This window comes from Leopardus geoffroyi, chromosome B3 (genome assembly GCF_018350155.1).
Source record: "Leopardus geoffroyi isolate Oge1 chromosome B3, O.geoffroyi_Oge1_pat1.0, whole genome shotgun sequence".
Classification (NCBI taxonomy): Eukaryota; Metazoa; Chordata; class Mammalia; order Carnivora; family Felidae; genus Leopardus; species Leopardus geoffroyi.
This window is the reverse complement of record NC_059337.1, coordinates 109628042-109642526: the sequence shown is the minus strand read 5'-3', so window position 1 is coordinate 109642526 and position 14485 is coordinate 109628042. Positions and strand designations below refer to the sequence as shown.

Sequence of the window (14485 nt, the reverse complement as noted above, 5' to 3'; positions counted from 1 at the left end):
AGCCAGAGCACAGTACGCATGAGGGATGCCACTCTGTGTGGTGACATTTGGCTGAGGGCTCTGATTCACACGGTGGCACTGAGGGAAAGTGTTGGAGAGCAGAGGTGCCTCAGGGACGTCACACTCCAGAGGTTAGATGTCCAGTGCCATCCCTAGTTTCCATTAGTTACACACCATGGATCTACCACTATGACTCTATCTAAATCTTCTTAAACTCCTATAAATTAATGGGTTGTGAAACCTTTTGGTTATGATTCACTGTATAAAGTAACTCCTTGATTTATTTTAAAATTACCTCTTTCAGATTTTGAAAGCTGTGTTATTTGTTTCTAAAATTTCCTCCTTACTCCCTCTCTCTCAGGCTTCTTTTTGATTCTTTGACTATTTGAGCTCATTCTCCCATTAACTTTTGTGATAATTTTATTCTTGTGGCTGATTCCGAGCTAGAGACCACATTTACCCACTGCATTAAGTCAATCTGTGTGGTTTCTGTGATGAAGCTATCCTAGGTTGTGAATTACAGCCTATAAATAATATTATCCTTTTTGTGGTGACTGAATATGGCATTTTAGTCCAGGAACATCGTTGACCATTAGCAGATTAAGATAGATTGGCAGAACTCATGAATAGGTTATATATTTTTTTGTTTGTGAGGTTCCTGTCTCTCCTGGAAATCTGTCAACATTTACAGCCATTCTTGCTGGTAGGCATCATAATGAGGCTTGTTGTGAGCTTTTGCTGGCAGAATAAAGGATCCAAGAATAAGTAAATCCTGCTGTAAAGCAAACCTACCTCACCTTAGAAATTTGCTAGGGCAGGAAAGACATGAAAGGTATACTGCTGAATGCTCAGGCCTGCTGGATATAGCCTAGGCCAGACCTCAGGAAAACTTCTCCCTATCCTAAGACCAAATTTTGTCACCGGTTTATCGTGTGGCAAGAAAAGTGGCAAGATTATTCAGGAGCAGGTCCTGAATGGATTTATATTTCACCCTCATCGGCTCACAAAGAAAGAAGACACACAAAATGATGTATGTATCCCTTTAAGATACAGTGACCCTGCCCATTAGCAAGCATGGTCCAACCCCTGTTCTAGAATTATAGAGGAGCTAGAGAGAGTAGTGGGGTTGGGGCTAGGGCTGGAGGAGCTTTCTTCTAACCCCACCCATAGGGAGCATTTCCAGTAATAATTCAGGCAGTGTATAGCACATTATAATTTGCAACTGCATGAGCATTATCCTTTTAAAGCCCTCACCCTCTGAGGTATATGAACATTATCATCATTTTACTGATGAGGAAACTGAGAGTCCAAGCAATTACATGATTTGTCCATGAATTATGCAGTTTGTAAATGGTGCAGTGGTCTTCTGTTATATCGTGATCACTCAATATTATAACGGAGACAGATAGCATCTGTGCATCTAATTTTCTTTGCTTTTCAATAAGATAACAGTGCACTTGTAGTAGTCATGTATAATTACTGTAAGGGAAGCTTGGCATTCTGTCTGAGAGAGCAGCTTGAAGTTCTGAAATGTTTCTCTGTGTTCCCATTATATATTCCTGGAGGATATACGCAAGAAATGTGTAAAATGACGATATAGGTATATAGTTTCAAAAGCCTGAGGATTACCATTTCTGAATCTTGGTTTCCTTCAGATTCCATTAACCATTCAAAGACTGCATTGAGCTTTAGTCATCCGGAGTCAGGCTGCTGGAAACCTTGATAAAGACACTCAACACTTACGTGTAAAATAGCCAAGCAAATAAACAAATGTGCCATATTCCTGTAGACTTTGTGGAGGAACCGATTTAGTCAGTTTGGGCAACTTCAGATGGAAATATGTCCTTTCATTGGAAGAATGGATAATACATTTCAGACATTCCTTATAGTTTGTTTTGAAATATTTTTTCTTAGTTAATTGCTGAATTTTACCACTTCAAATATGTGTTCTGTCACTGGAAATATGTGGTTTAATAAACATAAAATGAAAAATGTGAGTGAAATAATATAACAAAATAGAAGACTAACTTTAAGAAAGTATTCAGAATGTAATAATCTAGGATTTTTTTTCTTCAAGTGCCTTTATTATGACAGGCAATTTTACCGCTAAAAGGGCTAAATGAGTGAAGAATACATTATAGAGTTTTCTGACTTTATTTAGAAAGTTGTGGAGCGCCTGGGTGGCTCAGTCGGTTAAGCGTCCGACTTCAGCTCAGGTCATGATCTCGCGGTCCGTGGGTTCGAGCCCCACGTCAGGCTCTGTGATCCTGTGTCTCCCTCTTTCTCTGACCCTCCCCTGTTCATGCTCTCTCTCTCTGTCTCGAAAATAAATAAATGTTAAAAAGTTGCTTGTTTTCATCTTTAGAATTTTCACTGAATCAGCCTTGTGTTGTATTTGTTATTAAGTGGTATTATCACATCAATTTCCAAGAATTTTGGAATTTTGAGTTGTCACTTATTTTTAAATCCTATTAGAGTTGATTTTTCAAAATTTTTATCTTAATTGCTTGTTATATTATAGACACTTTCTTTTTTTAAATGTTTTTCTGTTGGCCAATTGCGGATATTGTGTTTTATTTTATTGAACCATAGAGCTCTGACATTTACTAACAAGAGTTAAATGGTTTTTTCTTTCTTTATAAGACCATAAACATTTAGTTGCCTTAATTATCTTAACTTTTTTTCTGTTTTTTAAATGTTTTCTTTCATTCTTTTTTTTAATGTTTACCTATTTATTTTGCATGTGCGTGTGCATAAGTGGGGGAGGGGCAGAAAGAAGGGGAGAGAGAGATTCCCAAGCAGGATCCCCAAGCCTGATGTAGGGCTTGATCTCATGACTGTGAGATCATGATATGAACCAAAGTCAGGAGTCAGACACTTAACTGACTGATCCACTCAGGCAACCCAATGTTTTTTGTTTTTTGTTTTTTTTTCTCTCTATTAAGGAGTTTTTAGATTAAAAATCACAGTCAATTAAAAAAAAACAGGTTTTGTTTTTGATTTAAAAAGTTCACCCTATAAAAAATATTAACAGTATGAAACTAGTGTCTTAATTTCTGGAGGGGAAGGAGGGTGTCTTTGTGCTCTTTAATTCTAGTTTCACAGTAATGCCTTCAAGAGATTTTCACAAAATTCTCATGAGGCAGAGTTTAGTCTTTGGTGGAAGCAATGGCTTTTCAATGCTGTCTTACAGGTAGGCTCTGAGAGCTTTCTATGTGAGTCTGACACCGAGATTATGGAGTTAGAATCTGCCGTTTTATTCTGAGATTCTCTTGCTTAACTTACTATTATGATGACAATGAAAATTCTTTTTTGAAAATGCAGAATGCAGACTGGGCAGTCTTTGGTAAACCTCATCCATTTCCTTTCATTTCTTAGTTTCTAGAATTCTAGTTGCCTAGGTTAGTATTATCGTAAGATGGGCCATCACTCTGTAATTTCTGGTTCTGATATGGCATTCCTATAGGATCTTCTAGTTTTTCTGGATCTTGCTATCCAACTATGCTTTTCATGTTATAAATTTTCTAGATTGATACATTCAGGGCCAGATTTCCCATGAAGATCATGAATCTTAACCTTCAGGGGCCCTCACTTGAGTGGAAGTCTTTCAAAGCTCTGTACCTAATTTTGTTTTATAATTTTATGTTATTTTTTCTTTAAAGAGGGTCCCTAAAATTGTATAAGCTTTAGTCTCTATCACACCCGGATCAGCCTCTGGCCAATATGCTAAGTCATTGAAACTGGATGAAAAACAATAACAAAGATATACATGGACCTTCAAAAAACTTATTCAAGTATCTGGAAGTGCCACATATTCTTTCCTGGTGGACTAAATGATCTGGACAACTATGCTAACTAGTAGGACTGTGTATCTAGAACCAGATGCACAGCTAAAGATCGTGAAAGCATCAGAGTAGAGTTTTAGAGGCTTGTAGTCCTTGACTGAGTTCTATTTTGTAGATTTTCAGACGTTTGGTGAAATTCGCTTAGAAAAGTAGATAATTTCAAACATTAGGAAATTTTTGTGGCATGTAAAATCTCACTTTTTAATTTATGTTTTGTATGTTCCCCATAACCATGGCAACAGTGTGTGTCTCCTTCAATTTCTCACCATTATTTTCCTCCCATGAGCCATACCTGCACCTATCTTTAAATTTTAGCGTTTATTCATTTTTTGAGAGACAGAGAGAGATAGAGCGTGAGGGGGGGTGGAGCAGAGAGAGAGGGAGGCACAGAATCTAAAGCAATCTCCAGGCTCTGAACTGACAACACAGAACCCGATGCAGGGTTCAAACTCCGTGAGATCATGACCTGAGCCAAAGTTGAACACTTAACTGACTGAGCCCCCAGGGGCCCTATACCTGCACCTATCTTTTTTTTTTTTTTAATTAAATATAATTTATTGTCAAGTTGGTTTCCATACAATACCCAGTGCTCATCCCAACAGGTGCCCTCCTCAATGCACATCACCCACTTTCCCCTCTCCCCCACCTCCCATCAACCCTCAGTTTGTTCTCAGTATTTAAGAGTCTCTTATGGTTTGCCTCCCTCCCTCTCTGTAACTTTTTTTCCCCCTCCCCTCCCCCCTGGTCTTCTGTTAAGTTTCTCACGATCCACATATGAGTAAAAACATATGGTATCTGTCTTTCTCTGCCTGACTTATTTCACTTAGCATAATACCTTCCAGTTCCATCCATGTTGCTACAAATGACCAGATTTCATTCTTTCTCATTGCCAAGTAGTATTCCATTGTATATACAAACCACATTTTTATCCATTTGTCAGTTGGACATTTAGGCTCTTTCCATAATTTGGTTATTGTTGAAAGTGCTGCTATAAACATTGGGGTACATGTGCCCCTATGCATCAGCACTCCTGTATCCCTTGGGTAAATTCCTAGCAGTGCTATTGCTGGGTCATAGGGTAGATCTATTTTTAGTTTTTTGAGGAACCTCCACGCTTCTCCAGAGTGGCTTTACCAGTTTGCATTCCCACCAACATTGCAAGAGGGTTCCCGTTTCTCCACATCCTTGCCAGCATCTATAGTCTCCTGATTTGTTCATTTTATCCACTCTGACCAGCATGAGGTGGTATCTCAGTGTGGTTTTGATTTGGATTTCCCCGATGAGGAGTGATGTTGAGCATCTTTTCATGTGTCTGTTGACCATCTGGATGTTTTCTTTAGAAAAGTGTCTATTCATGTCTTCTGCCCATTTCTTCACTGGATTATTTGTTTTTTGGGTGTGGAGTTTGGTGAGTTCTTTATAGATTTTGGATACTAACCCTTTGTCTGTTATGTCATTTGCAAATATCTTTTCCCATTCCATCAGTTGCCTTTTAGTTTTGTTGATTGTTTCCTTTGCAGTGCAAAAGGTTTTTATCTTGATGAGGTCCCAACAGTTCATTTTTGCTTTTAATCCCCTTGCCTTTGGAGATGTGTTGAGTAAGAAATTGCTGTGCTGAGGTCAAAGGGTTTTTTTTTTCCTGCTTTCTCTTCTAGGGTTTTGATGGTTTCCTGTCTCACATTCAGGTCCTTCATCCATTTAGAGTGTTATTTTTGTGTATGGTGTGAGAAAGTGGTCTAGTTTCATTCTTCTGCATGTTGCCGTCCAGCTCTCCGAACGCCATTTGTTCAAGAGACTGTCTTTTTTCCATTGGATATTCTTTCCTGCTTTGTCAAAGATTAGTTGGCCATACATTTGTGAGTCCAATTCTGGGTTCTCTATTCTATTCCATTGGTCTATGTGTCTGTTTTTGTGCCAATACCATACTGTCTTGATGATTATAGCTTTGTAGTAGAGGCTAAAGTCTGGGATTGTGATGCTTCCGGCTTTGGTTTTCTTCTTCAATATTACTTTGGCTATTCGGGGTCTTTTTGTGGTTCCATAAAAATTTTAGGATTGTTTGTTCTAGCTTTGAGAAGAATGCTGGTGCAATTTTGATTGGGATTGCATTGAATGTGTAGATTGCTTTGGGTAGTATTGACATTTTAACAATATTTATTCTTCCAATCCATGAGCATGGGATGTTTTTCCATTTCTTTGTTTCTTCTTCAATTTCCTTCATAAGCTTTCTATAGTTTTCAGCATACAGATCTTTTACATCTTTGGTTAGGTTTATTCCTAGGTATTTTATGATTCTTGGTGCAGTTGTGAATAGGATCAGTTTCTTTATTTCTCTTTCTGTTGCTTCATTATTGGTATATAAAAATGCAACTAATTTCTGTACATTAATTTTGTATCCTGAGACTTTGCTGAAGTCATGTAACAGTTCTAGCAGACTTTTGGTGGAGTCTGTCAGGTTTTCCATGTAGAGTATCATGTCGTCTGTGAAAAGTGAAAGTTTGACTTCATCTTTGCCAATTTTAATGCCTTTAATTTCATTTTGTTGTTTGACTGCTGATGCTAGGACTTCCAACACTATGTTAAACAACAGCAGTGAAAGTGGACATTCCTGTCGTGTTCCTGATCTCAAGGGGAAAGCTCTCAGTTTCTCCCCATTGAGAATGATATTAGCTGTGGGCTTTTCATAAATGGCTTCTACGATGTTTAAGTATGTTCTGTCTATCCCAACTTTCTTGAGGGTTTTTATTAAGAAAGGATGCTGTATTTTGTCAAATGTTTTTTCTGCATCTATTGACAGGATCATATGGTTCTTATCTTCTCTTTTATTAATGTGATGTATCACATTGATTGATTTGTGAATATCGAATCCACCCTGCAGCCCAGGAATGAATCCCACTTGATCATTGTGAATAATTCTTTTTATATGCTGATGAATTTGATTTGCTAGTATCGTCTTGAGAATTTTTACATCCATATTCATCAGGGACATTGGCCTGTAGTTTTCTTTTTTTGCTGGGTCTCTGTCTGGTTTGGGTATCAAAGTAATGCTGGCTCCATAGAATGCGTCTGGAAGGTTTCCTTCCCTTTCTATTTTTTGGAACAGCTTGAGAAGGATAGATATTAACTCTGTTTTAAATGTCTGGTAGAATTCCCCAGGGAAGCCATCTGGTCCTGGACTCTTATTTTTGATAACTGATTCAATTTCTTCACTAGTTATGGGTCTGTTCAAATTTTCTATTTCTTACTGTTTGAGTTTTGGTAGTGTGTGGGTGTTTAGGAATTTGTCCGTTTCTTCCAGGTTGTCCAGTTTGTTGGCATATAATTTTTCATAGTATTCTCTGATAATTGCCTGTATTTCTGAGGGATTGGTTGTAATAATTCCATTTTTATTCGTGATATTATCTATTTAGGTCCTCTCTCTTTCCTTTTTGAGAAGCCTGGTTAGTGGTTTATCAATTTTGTTTATTTTTTCAAAAAACCAACTCTTGGTTTCATTTATCTGTTTTACTAGTGTTTTTTTTTTTTTTTTGAATTCTATATTGTTTATTTCTGCTCTATTCTTTATTATTTCTCTTCTTCTGCTGGGTTTGGGGTATCTTTGCTGTTCTGTTTCTAGTTCCTTTAGGTGTGCTGTTAGATTTTATATTTGGGATTTTTCTTGTTTCTTGAGATAGGCCTGGATTGCAATGTATTTTCCTCTTAGGACATCCCAAAGGGTTTGCTGCATCCCAAAGGGTTTAGGTTGTTGTATTTTCATTTTCATTTGTTTCCATATATTTTTAAATTTCTTCTCTAATTGCCTGGTTGACCCATTCATTCTTTAGTAGGATGTTCTTTAACCTCCATGCTTTTGGAGGTTTTCCAGACTTTTTCCTGTGGTTGATTTCAAGTTTCATAGCATTGTGATCTGAAAGTGTGCATGGTATGATCTCAATTCTTTTATATTTATTGAGGGCTGTTTTGTGACCCTGTATGTGATCTATCTTGGAGAATGTTCCATGTGTATTTGAGAAGAAAGTATACTCTCTTGCTTTGGGATGCATAATTCTAAATATATCTGTCACGTCCATCTGGTCCAATGTATTGTTCAGGGCCATTGTTTCTTTACTGATTCTGTCTAGATGATCTATCCAGTTGTTGTAAGTGGAGTATTAAAGTGCCCTGCAATTACCACATTCTTATCAGTAACGTTGCTTATGTTTGTGAGTGTTTTATATATTAGAGTGCTTTCAAACTCAATGCATAGACATTTATAATTGTTAGCTCTTCCTGATGGATAGACCCTGTAATTATTATATAATTCCCTTTTTTATCTCTTGTTACAGCCTTTAATTTAAAGCCTAGTTTGTCTGATACAAGTATGGCTACTCTAACTTTCTTTTTACTTGCAGTAACATGATAGGTAGTTCTCCATCTCCTCACTTTCAATCTGAAGGTGTCCTCAGGTCTAAAATGAGTCTCTTGTAGACAGCAAATAGATGAATCTTGTTTTTTGTTTTTGTTTTTTGTTTGTTTGTTTTCCATTCTGATAACCTATGTCTTTTGGTTGGAGCATTTAGTCCATTTACATTCAGTGTTATTGTCAAAAGATATGGGTTTAGAGTCACTGTGTTATCTGTAGGTTTCATGCTTGTAGTGATTTCTCTGATACTTTGTGGTCCTTGCAACATTTCACTCACAGAGTCCCCCTTAGGATCTCTTGTAGGGTTGGTTTAGTGGTGATGAATTCCTTCAGTTTTTGTTTGGGAAAACCTTTATCTCTCTTTCTATTCTGAATGACAGGCTTGCTGGATAAAGGATTCTTGGCTGCATATTTTTTCTGCTAATCATATTGAAGATTTCCTGCCATTCCTTTCTGGCCTGCCAAGTTTCAGTAGATAGGTCTGCTACCATCCTTATGTTTCTACCTTTGTATTAGTTAAGGCCCATTTATCCCTAGCTTCTTTCAGAATTCCTCTTTATTCTTGTATTTTGCCAGTTTCACTATGATATGTTGTGCAGAAGATCAATTCAAATTATGTCTGAAAGGAGTTCTCTGTGCCTCTTGGATTTCAATGCCTGTTTACTTCCCCAGATCGGGGAAGTTCTCAGCTATGATTTGTTCAACTACACCTTCAGCCCCTTTCTGTCTCTCTTCTTCTGGAATTCCTATGATATGGATACTGTTCCATTTGCATCACTTAGTTCTCTAATTTTCCCCTTCTAATCCTGGATTTTTGTATCTCTCTTTTTCTCAGCTTCCTCTTTTTCCATAATTTTATCCTTTAATTTACCTATTCACCCCTCTGCCTCTTCAATTCATGCTGTGGCCCCCTCCATTTTATTTTGCACCTCATTTATAGCATTTTTTTTTTAGCTCCTCATGACTATTTCTTAGTCCCTTGATCTCTGTAGCAATAGATTTTCCACTGTCCTCTATGCTTTTTTCAGGCCCAGTGATTAATTTTATGACTATTATTCTAAATTCTTGTTCCGTTATATTGCTTAAATCTGTTTTGATCAATTCTTTAGCTGTCACTTCTTCCTGGAATTTCTTTTGAGGAGAATTCTTCCATTTCGTCATTTTGGTTAGTTTTCTGTCTCTTAAGAGTTTTAAAAGTGTGCTGTGTGCTCTGCACCTGCGAGCACTGCTATATTAAAGGAGGGTCACACACCATCCAGGGCCTGGCCCTTCAGGAGGTGTTTTTTGGAGAGTGTTACTTGCTCGCTGTTGTTGTGACTTTGGTTATTTTATTTCCCTACTCGTAATGATGGTTTGGACCCTCCACCAGGTGTGCTTTGATTTGTTCCTTGGAATAGCCCTGTAAAAGAAAACAGATAGACAAACAGGAAACAAAAGCATGCAAACACACAAACATAAAACAAATAAAAACAAAAAAAGCAAAAAACTAAAAACAATCAAAAGCAAAAAACCAGAAACACCGGCCACAAGTAAAGAACAGGGTGGAAGCGGTGCTGATGGACGAACACATACAAAGAGAGAAATGGTGGGGGGGGGGGGGGAGGAAAAATAAACATTGACCAGGCAGAGAGACTAAAAGGCTTAATCCTGAGAGAGAGAAAGGAAAATGAGGAAGGAGGCGGGGAAAAAGAAATGAAGATAGAGTTATCCAGAAAGAGAAACTATATGGCTTCATTATTCCAGAGAGAGAAAGGAAAGTAAAGAAGGAGGTGTAGAGCATGTATCAAGAGAATGGATGAAATATGTCTGTTTAGACAAACCAATAACCAGAGTAACCAGCCTAGAGGAGGGAAGAGATAAGGAGGAGAAATGGGGGGGGGGGTAGACTATATCTATATATCCAGAGTTGACCTAGAATTAATCCAGGCAATGCTGCAGCGCTCCTCTAGAGGAGCTGTCTGGTTAAATAGGGTCCGTTTGGCTCCAGTGGATACGCAGCTACCCAGTGCTGAGGGGCGTGGTTTGGTGTAGGCTGGTCCCGCCTCACTGAGGGGCGTGGTTTGGTGGAGGCTGGTCCCGCCTCCACGGTGGGCCCCTGCAGACCCATCCCTGAGGCCCCGCCCTGCTGGTGGCGGTGGAGGGAAAATGGCGGTGGTCCCCCATTCTCTTCTCCACAGACCCGCTGGACTCCACTTGAGTCGTCCTCACTGTGCCGCGGGTACAGAAGGCGCGGTCCTTCTCGCTCTGCCAACTCCCCTGACCCTGCGCTTGGCTAGGATTCAAAGACCCGCTCCGCGCACTCTGGCGCTGGGGAAACGCCTCTCAGCGCGGCGGAAGTGTGGCCCTGGCTCGCTTTGTCCGTGCCACCGCGCTTCAGGGAGGACCGCCTCTCCTCTGCAGACTGTGCCACCGACCCCTGGGGGTGGCGGATGCAGGCCGGCTTTGTCTTTTCCCACAGCACTCCAGGAAGGGGGTTGCTCTTTCCTGCTGCGGACTGCGCCCTGGAGGCCACTGAGCCTGGGGGTGGCAGACGCGGGCAGGCTATGTCCTATGGCGCTGCCCTCCAGGTAGGGGACCGCTTTCTCCTACGGCAGACAGTGCCCCTGATCTACCACCAGCCCAGGGCTGGCTCCCCTCCTCCCCAGGTGCGTGAAACAGGGAGCCGGCCCCAGTCTGAAGAAATCCCTGCAGTTAGAGATGGGTTCCCTCTCGGTCCCAGTCCGAGGTTTTTCTCTTGTCCAGATACAGTTCTGAACTTCCCTAGCCGCTCTTTCTCTTCGTCTCCGCAGAAGGGAACCCCCCCCCCCCGCCCCCTTCGTGCCTACGCAGCCCGGCTGTTTTATCTCCCCCAGTTAGCAATCGCCTACCTATGGTCTCTCAAGTTGTGCTGGCTTCTTCCTGGTAGATTCAGTCTCTTTTCCTCCCAGACTCTTGGGGTTCAAAGTCCTTTGGCTTCAGCACTTCTTTGTTTTAGAGACGTGGGAAGTATGGATCCCCCTACTTCTCGGCCATGTTGGCCCCCTCCTACCTGCACCTGTCTTAATTGATGAGAAGAACTGATGAGAATGCTTGTACATTATATTGTCACACGGAGTCTTCACGTTTCCTTGTTGTATGGGAGGATAAAAAAGACCATGCAAGTTGAAACTGTGTGATACGATCTTAACACTCGGGAAAAATTTGTGATTATTCTGTGACCTTTAACAACGTCTGTCAAAACATTAAAAACTCTCTTACTGCTGATCATAAATGGAGAGAAATGCAAATAATAGTAAAACTAATATTTAGCACACTGATTTAGAATGTAAGAAACACTGAGAATTAAAGTGTTTCATTTCTTTGTAAAAAACGATCACAAGTCACTTGAATAATACTTGCCTTCTCGTAATATAGCATGACATGAAGAGAGCTTTTTTTTTTTCTCTCTTAGTAAAGGCTCATGCTCCTTTGTAAATCTGTATCAGCCTCGACTATTTTATCCTTGTACTCTCACTGTTGTGCACTCTCTCCTAGACCTCTTTTAATGTGAATTTTTTTTTTTTTACTGGCATCACTTCCTCTGGGAAGCTTTGATCCTTTGTGTCACAACCACTGTCCTGACTTATGTTGATAAGTTCGCCCTCCCTCAATTCCTCTGTTTGCCTATCTAGAGTCTCCATTTTTTTTTAAGTTTATTTATTTTGAGAGAGAGAGAGAGAGAGAGAGAAAGCATCAGTTGGGGAGGGGCAGAGAGAGGAGGAGAGAGAGAATCCCAAGCAGGCTCCATGCTGTTAGTGCAGGGCCTAATTGCAGGGCTTGATGTCACGAGCTGTGAGATCATGACCTGAGCTGAAATCAAGAGTCAGATACTTAACTGACTGAGCCACCCAGGTGCCCTAGAATCTCTCAAGTGACAGCAGTGTCAACATTCCCACAGCTGTGTTTCATCTATACCTTCATGTGTGTTCAATTTGAATGTCACTTCCAGCATTATCATTTGCTGGCCAATCTTTGATAGCTAATTCCTGCTTTTGATGATCCATGTTTGTAAAATGTCATGTGGGTTCATTGCTGAGAACCAAGGAGGCAACACAACTACATGCTTTGTGGGCACGAACTTAATAACAGATGCACCATGACCAATATTGAGGGGCTTGGAAAGAAGTAATGGGATTGGTTACTGATTATGATGTGTATCTTTCATTTACCAGTCATTTGTAGGCTGGGGAGCTAGCAGAAAAGTTTATATTTTATGCAGATGTTTACAGTTATTATACTATGATAACTGAAATTGGAACCATGCTGTTGAATTTATTTAACTCAACTGTAGTAACTGAAATTTGTGCCTATAGGAACTATGTAAATTGATAACTCTCTCTCTGTACGTTTGAAATAACTTCTAAACCTAGCTGTTAGCAAGAAGTTTAACAGTCATGATTAAAACATCGTTTCAATAATTTATTTCCTCTTTTGAGAGCAACATTTTATTTTGTAACTAAATGTGAATATTTAACCCAAAAAGACAGCTATGTAATTTTATATAGCATTTGAAAAGCAAAACAAAAACAAACAAAAAACTGAAATGGATTGTTTTTTCCAGTTTTATGTATGGAGAATTGACTGACAAGAAGACCATTGAGAAAGTGAGGCAGACTTTTGACAACTACGAGTCAAATTGCTTTGAAGTTCTTCTGTACAAGAAAAACAGTATGTATCTAAATTATCAATAAGATGTGTCAACTCTGATGAACGTTATGTTTTGGTTAGTGGTAATTGAGCTGTAGTGTAGGGAGAATATAAAACTTTGTTTCTTTTCTTGGCAAAGGCAGGGGGTGCTGATAAAATTCGCAAAACTAATAAATGATTCTACCTATGAAAAGCAACCTTTTGAGGAATAACAGAAAAATACGGTGCATTAATGTGATTTTGTGTGTGTGTGTGTGTGTGTGTGTCAGATGGCAAAATGTTTTATAATATTTATGGTAAAGATCCTGTAGTTATATGACAGCAACTAAAGATGACAGACAAATTCATTCATTTCTTCTTATGGTTAAAGGAAAAGGTGATTAGTATCACAGTATGTGTGATTACTTTTCAACATGTTCACCAATGACATGTGATATCTCTTTGAGGTCAGTCTTTACCAATATGGCCTTTTGCTAGACTCTGACTCTTTTGTGTGGAAGGCTTACAAAAGTATTCATTAATTTCAGAATAGGCCATTCCCAGCTGGTAAATTTGCGTTGGTTATGGTGAGGTCTTCTCTGGGACAGAATTTGTGACTGAGAAATTGTGCATTGTATAATAAATTATATTATAAACATGAGACCCCATGATCTGGACTCTTTCAGAGTTTGAGGGAAAAGCCAGCCAAACAACAACCAACCAGTATACTCCACAACCAAGTTTTCTTCTTTTCTTTCTTCCTTCCTTCCTTCCTTCCTTCCTTCCTTCCTTCCTTCCTTCCTTCCTTTCTTTCTTTCTTTCTTTCTTTCTTTCTTTCTCTTTCTTTCATGTTTATTCATTTTTGAGAGAGAAAGAGAGTGAGCAGAGAGAAGTAGAGAGAGAACAGGAAACACAGAATCCAAAGCTAGCTCCAGGCTCTGAGCTGTCAGCACAGAGCCCAACATGGGCCTTCAACTCACAAACTGTGAAATCATGACCTGAGTTGAAGTCAGATGCTTAACTGACTGAGCCACCGAGGCGCTCCACCAACTTTCCTTTCTAATTTGTTTTCTTTGAGTAGTCTGGTTACTTTTATTTCTTTTTCCCAAATTGATCTTTTTTTTTTTTTTAAGTGAATAGTCACTTCATACAATGCTTCAATTTATTTAGTGTTAATGATAAATGATAGCAAAGCCAATTGTTACCTTAGTGGAAACTGATGGTCACTAAATCCTTCCCCAGTTTGGGAAGCATTTTAGCTTCAACAGGAAACACTTGCTCCATGTTCAGAGTGGGTTGGAGTGTTTGCAGCATAGTTCATTCTCTCCATCTTACCTCAAACATTTATTCACTATAAGTTATTTAGAATTGAACTTAGTTTTCTCTTTTTATTAATGGCTCATCAAAGGGATAACAACAACCATGGGCATTGCTTTAAGATTAGTGTACTTGGTAATGGGAATGTTGGTTTTTAATGGTTTTACCTATGGAATGTCTTATCATTTTATCTTTCATTTTAGAATCAAGGCCAGAGAGGTATTTCTCTTTAGTCATAGCCAAATGTCTGTTGGCTTGTCACCTAGAAAACAATCCA

At 39.2% G+C, this 14485-nt stretch overlaps 1 protein-coding gene across 1 annotated transcript in view; it reads left to right on the top strand.

The window, feature by feature from the left end:
* The window catches only part of KCNH5 (potassium voltage-gated channel subfamily H member 5), a 302237-nt gene that overhangs the window by 35882 nt on the left and 251870 nt on the right, over window positions 1-14485 (top strand). The window contains exon 3 of the mRNA XM_045451190.1: window positions 12827-12933. Coding sequence (XP_045307146.1) covers window positions 12827-12933 — 107 coding nt within the window. The remainder of the gene's footprint in view (window positions 1-12826; window positions 12934-14485) is intronic.